This window comes from Papaver somniferum, chromosome 6 (assembly GCF_003573695.1).
Source record: "Papaver somniferum cultivar HN1 chromosome 6, ASM357369v1, whole genome shotgun sequence".
NCBI classification, from domain to species: domain Eukaryota; kingdom Viridiplantae; phylum Streptophyta; class Magnoliopsida; order Ranunculales; family Papaveraceae; genus Papaver; species Papaver somniferum.
Window position 1 is genome coordinate 70,142,604 of NC_039363.1, and position 6,883 is coordinate 70,149,486.

General features: G+C 37.0%; 1 protein-coding gene across 1 annotated transcript; it reads right to left on the reverse strand.

The window, feature by feature from the left end:
* Nucleotides 1–578: 578 nt before the first annotated feature.
* Nucleotides 579–6,572, reverse strand: LOC113287913. The gene is made up of 2 exons (XM_026536789.1): nt 3,916–6,572; nt 579–2,985 (listed from the first exon to the last, which is right to left on the reverse strand). Exon 2 carries the CDS (start codon nt 2,926–2,928, stop codon nt 2,248–2,250), a length of 681 nt encoding a protein of 226 aa, XP_026392574.1. The 5' UTR covers nt 2,929–2,985; nt 3,916–6,572; the 3' UTR covers nt 579–2,247.
* Nucleotides 6,573–6,883: the final 311 nt, after the last annotated feature.

Below are 6,883 nucleotides of genomic sequence, written 5' to 3' on the forward strand. Positions count from 1 at the left end.
CCCCAACTTTAGAGCGTAATAGAGTTCCAAGCATCCAAGGAGCTATGAGGACATAAAGTTTCTGCATGCTAGTAATAAGAAGTTAGAACTACCAAAGAACGCATTCTCATCCTTAAGAGTTGAGCGAGAAGTAACCATACCATATGAAAGAATTCGGGTTCGAGAGGGATCACAAGCCTCGACTTCTGCCTCACCAATAGGGTTTTATGATAAATGCACTCAAAAATACCGCTTTTTTTTAGTCTCTCATGTGTGCAGATAGGAATAAAGAGTGAAATTCTGCACACGTTGAATGGTGGGAAGGATAACCTTCCGAAATAATTTCTGGAGACTCCACAAAATTGTGGGAAAAATAATCTTTTTCAAATGATCTCTAAGAAAGGAAATCAACCATTAGCAAGGATGGGAGTACTCACTTACATTCACATCAGATCGGCAATCAACACCACTCTCACAACATCCATAAAAACGTCTTCGTCTTCGGTCTTCAACTGTTGATGTGAACTTCTGAGAACCTTGACAATTTCTGATTTTTCTCTTCAATTTCCTTGTTGCTTGAATTTTCCTCCCTTCAATACTTCTTGTTTACCATGGTGTTATTTAAACAAAATTAAAAACAAACTGTATTTTTCTTTTCCATTTTTTTTTGTTTTTTTTTTTGTTTTTTGAATTACATGAAAATGACAAATTGAAAATAAATAATGAAACTGCTAATGCCATGGAAGGACTTTATAACTTGATTCTTCACAACCTTTATTGTCTTGATTTCATAAACTTCATTGATTCTCATTTTCTATTTCTTGTGCTCTTGTAAGATAAGTCTTCACTAGTGTATAGAATTCTGCTTTTTGTACTGTATCTTCACTTTTAAATAAGACTTTTTCTTTTCCTTCTAATGTTGCATGTAAACCTTGGACTATTTCAACTTTCTTCATAGAATCTGACGTTGCTTTGCTTGTTGATGATGATGTGTTTCTATGGATCTGTTGATGTTGTCGAAAGAGAGAGAATGGTGCTAACTGCAAATCAAACTACAAGAAGGAGTTTTCACCTTTAGACGTCATCCTCATGATTGACAGAATTAGCACTCAAGAGATCAAAAATAGTGTTGAAAGTGGTGCGAAGTTGGGTAGCTCACCATTCCTACCCAGAATTTACGTACGGTGACACACACTCTAAAAGGAATTTTTACATAGTCACAAAAATGAAGGTTGGTGCCTCTCTTGATGTAAAAATAGGTAGTATCCCACTAAGGGTGATCACAACTCTAATACCAAATAACTTTGATGCACCTAATTTTCCCACCGGCATGGTTAAATCCAACTTTAACGCTAAGACAAACAAGAAACCCGATTGTGTTCTCCAGTATTTTCAAGTTCAGTTATTTCGGTCAGACTCTCTATGTAAACATAGATAGAAGCATGCTAGTGACTCTAAGATCTCTAAAAGTTGGAGGTTTTATGCAAATATTTACAAAGATTTTGAAACTTTTCGGATTTTTCGATTTTTTTTTTTGAGGCAAAAGACTAAAAACTTTATATGCAAAATACTCCCCCAAACCTAAATCTAACATTGTCCTCAATGTTTCAAAATATGATAATAATTTAAACAGAAACATACCATGAGAATTATGTTGATTAAAGAAAAGGAAAGAGATTACCGGTATGTCGGCGAAAGCGAGATTAGAGCTTCATTATTCAAGGCTAGAATCCAACGGTAACTCAGTTGATGTCACATTGGATTAGCACACATATATACAAGAAGATCTAGAAAATATAATTATCTACTGGATTATATACAAGGAAAATTCACCATAAATCAACAGTCTAAAGAGTTGAGGATCAACCCAAAAGACAGCATGTAAAGATTTCAGTAGCCTCACACTTTTATTACATGACAGAAATTTAAGTAAGGTTGCTAAACCAAATGAGTTACCCCCAAACCTGAATTTTACAGAGATATGACATTTATCAACAACTATCAGATCTTGAAGTACTTCCTGCATAATTTCAAAGTCTAAATTGACATGTTCAGGGATGGGCAAAGAAACAGGAGGGGACTCCAGATGTAGCTTCTCAATGACAGGATATTTAGTGGACAAGATGTTCAGAAGAATTTGAGATGCACATAACTCTATCCCTAGGTTGGGAACGGTCAATAACATGAATTTAGCACATTCTTAAGGAATAATCTCCAGGTCAGAAGCAAGACTATCAGTTTGTGACTTAGGCATGGAAGTAGGTACGTCTAAATTGTTTTCATGTATAAGGCCACTAGTACCATCACACACTTTCCGTAAGACAGAAACAGGTATATCATATTCATTTTCATAGAACAAATCATCAAGTCCCAGTTCATAATCATCATCCAAAACCTTTGTGTCCTTTGTTTTATGCATAAGAGAATCAGAGGAGCAACATACTGTGTTCTAGGCAGAGAATCAGATGCATTTAAGTTACATTCATTTTTAGGCTCAAAAATATCACTATGCAGTCTAGTTTTTCCCAATTCAGAAACAAGTAGTGCTTTATCATGCTCACAGTTATTGAACAAATCAGCAAACCCCAATTCAGTATCATCAGCTTCCAAAGTACCCAAATCAGTATCAAAAGAATAATCATATTGCGGCGTAGGAATGTAATTAGACACATCAAAGTTATTCTCAGGTATTAGGTCATTAGTGTCAACAGATAATTCAACCTTTCCTAAGTCATGCTCATTTTCACAGAATACTTGCACAGGCTCAAGATGAGTAACCACATCACCCGAAATTTCAGTGTTATGAATAAGAGAATCAGAAGAAGCAGTAACAGAATCTAATGTCTCAGAAACAGAGGATTCCGCAAGAATATTTTCAGAGTAAACATGCTCTTCCAATAAATCATCATCATCATCGTAACAAGGATGCAAATCTCTATCCCGACCCATAGTGTCTCTAGTCCATTCATTTACCTCCAGATTAGGTTCGTATTCAATATTAGTTTCCTGGGTAGAAACATAAACACTATTTTCAAAATTTACCTCGTTAGGAATCACCTTATCATGAAATTCCTCCCTTCCCTCCTTTTGTACATGAAGCAGAATCCTATATAAATATGCATTAATTTGTTCCATTGAAGGAGAGTCTTCAACAGTAAGTATCCTCATAGCATGTGGATATTCAATACATGGTTGAGCATGAGGGTCACTACAGAAAGGAAATTCAGAGGCTTGTCCATATGGATTACCTTGGAAATGTTTATCAGTCCATGCAAAATTTGGGTCATCTATGTACTCTAGGTCACAAGTCTGCAAATAGGGGTAGTTTTCATATTTTTGATAGAAAGAATTAACGTGGTCTTCCCTATATTGCCTAAAAGCATATATTTGAGGACATTGCTTAGTTAAATGACTTGTGCAGCCACAGATGATGCAAACGGAAAGTTCAACTTACCTAGATGACGTAGATGTGACAGATTTATCATAAACATGCATTTCCAAAGTAGTGATTTGAGCTTCTAGCTGATCCAAAACTGACAAATCTGTGAGTGAGGCACTAATAAAATGTTCATTTTCACTCTGTGGTGGATGATACATGTGTGAATAGTCATTAGGGTCCACGTGTTGAGGCTCAGGACTATGAGAATGTCCAAAACAATCCCTATAACTATTGACATCATGGTCTGTGGATGGCTCATAATGTGAAGCATGCCCATAAGCAAGTTCTCTAATGGATTTGTTCCCATCCCCAGTTGCAGACCAAAATCCTGACATGATTTATTTGATGTTTAGCAATTAAGATGTGGTTAACAAACAAGTGGCCAGCTCGTATTGCAACACAACTAAGAATCTATTTTCACTAATTAAATATCAAAACCATTCAGGCAATAGCACAAAAGACGGTAGTCGGATTAAAGTGAGTTTCCAGAAACTTACCTTTGCAAACAGGCTAGAGTCGGTACAAAGGACCTGCCTTTATTTTGGCTTGCACAACAACTTGCAAAACACTGCCGGTACAGAACCAAGACTAGATGTACATCAACTTTGTATCTGCCAGTTCTCTTCTCTTGACTTGCACAAAAGTTTGCAGACTACCGCCGGCATAAACCCGGTTCAGGCATGATAAACAAGTTCTGTTGCTCGTTCCCTTCTCTCATTGGTTTGTTTCTCAGCTTCACAAATACCTGTTTCTTCAAAAGAGGTTGTCAGGATTTTGAATTGTACAGGTGAATCAAGGATACAAAAACATTAATACTGAGTTCAGAAAGGGGATTATGTGATATGAAGTGCAGGGATGCTGGGACTGGTGACACTGCTGTGGATTTTCTTCTGAAGATGCTTGTCCTGCAGATGCAGTACCGCAGGCACCTGGTCACTGCATCGGATCGGGTGTTGACGAACTGTAAAATGCTAGCTAACTAGCAGTACCATATATAATGCTACGCTTATTTCTACAGATAATTGACCTATAGGTGCAAATTATATTCGAGAATGGTGCAACAAGTACGATGCAGCTGAAATGGGGACAAATTAGATCTGCAGGATTGGTTAGCATAGCCGAAGGTTCAGAAATCTCAAGGGGGATGTCACAATGCAGCTGAGATATGGGCAACTCAGGATATGCAGTTTCGAGTTCAAGTACAAGTTACAAAATGAAACAGTAGGTATTAAAACCAAGACAAAGACATCACAATCTTATATGACTTACTGATGGATATATATACAGGGAGACAGTAACATGAGATACTTCAAAATAATATAGAACTATGCGAGTGCAAAAATACAGCTAAATGATGCGACTAATAACCATGACCTAAATGCAAGATGATAAATTACAAGGTGATAGATGCTTTTAAACTATAAATACAGACAGAATGCACAAACTAAGCCACATGACACCGCTAAGATGCTACAGAACAAAGCTTACATAATGCAAAGGCAGGTTACTGATTGCAATGACTAAAGAACTGAGAAAGAAAACGAAAGAAAAACTAGCAAATATGCAGATGAAACTGAAAACAAAACCTACAGCTAATATGTTACGGAACTGTTACACAGATGAGGTGAAAATTATATACACAGATGATGGAAATAACTAAGTTAAACTAAGGATAGATGAACTGCAAAATGCAATGACAAATGATTTTAACTATGCAGAATATATGATGATGCGGTTGAAAGAAAAATCAAAACTACAATTATATTTATTAACAGGATGCAAACTATACCTACAGAATGTAACAGACTTAAATCAGGTAGAGAACAATGATAGTAAACTAACTGAAATAAAAAGATGAATTGATGTACATCTAAGAAACACCTACTGCTACGCAAGAATCATCCAGCACAAAGAGAACATATGAAAGGTATATATAGATGGATAAAAATGAGTACGTTATAACATTGACAGCAAGATAATAGAAAATTCGAAACACATACGTACAAGTTTATACAAAAATCAGTAAAGTCGAACCATGGAAACAATTACACCACTACCGAGTCCCCGACAGCGGTGTCAAAAACTTGGTAGGCTTGTAAAGATACCTACGACTATGTCAAATTGCAAGTCCACAATGTCCTATTGTAGACAAGGAAAATACAGGTCGATCCTCAGGGACAAGGTGGGTGTAAGTTGAAGTTACGGTCTTACTATACTGATTCGAAACAGGAGTAACACGAATAGGGGGCTTTGTTTGCCGATACGGCTAGATGTTGATTATGTAACACAAAATAGAAAAGCAGATTGTAAACAAAGATGTGGAAGAGCACTAGGGCAGTTGAATCCACCTCCTAATCCTATGCTAAGGCAATACTTACTCAAGTTATGTTCTTGTTCCTTTCAGGAAAGAATACAATGGATGATTTATCAACTATTCTCACTAACTCACCCCTAGTATAAGTTGTCTTCTTACAGTACAACCTATCACAGGATCATTCGATCAAAAAGCTAACTAATCCTTCCTATATCAATTAAGCACAAGTCTTCTTCCAGAGAGGTCTCTAATGGATAAGTTATCAACTAATCTCCCTAACTCACCCCTAGTATAAGTTGTCTTCTTACAGTACAACCTATCACATGTTCATTTGGTCTATTAGCTAACTATCAATCCTAAATCAATTTAAGCACATCAAGAACAACAACATGAAAACTGACTATCTTAGCATACAATCAAGGGATTCATCTAAACCCTAGTTATTGAATTAGAACATAATGAAAATACTGAAAACAAATATAAACTACAGCTTGGTGCACCGGCTAATCCGGGCATGAGTTTTTCGTCACACTCCTTCTCTATTTATATACAATAATCACTCAATTCAACTCCAATTCAATAATTAATGGAGACCCAACTCCCCAAAACACGTTTTCCTTCTTCAATTCATCTCTGCAACTTCATTAATTGGATGTTTCCTCCACTGTAGAAGATAGACCCTAACCCTAGCTTTCTCAATCTTATCTTCTAGGTTTACTATTCCTGATAAGAAAATAGATAAGATTGAGAGAGGTAGCGACTAGAGGTTTAATTATTTCTCAGGGAGGTGGTTGAGTGCTGAGGCGTGGGAGATGGAGTTAATGGAGGGAGATGGTGGCACTGTAGAGAAATGGAGAAGATGAGGTTCTGCTCGATAAGGGAAAGGGGAGAAATAAGAAGGGAGGCTCGGGTGTTGTTCAAGAGTATCAAACTTGATGTCTCGAGTGGATGAGCCGTTGGATGCTGGGTAACTAATTCAAATATGACGGCTCAGGTTGAGAACGGGTTTGGATCTTGGGTTCTGGGTTCTCTACCAATACCACTGCTTGAGTAGCTCTTGCAAGCGACTTGCCGATGAATTTCAAGCAGATTGCATCTGCTCTTTGCGCAACATTTCTTTTGAGTTTCTCTATCCTTTACGCCTATGGCCA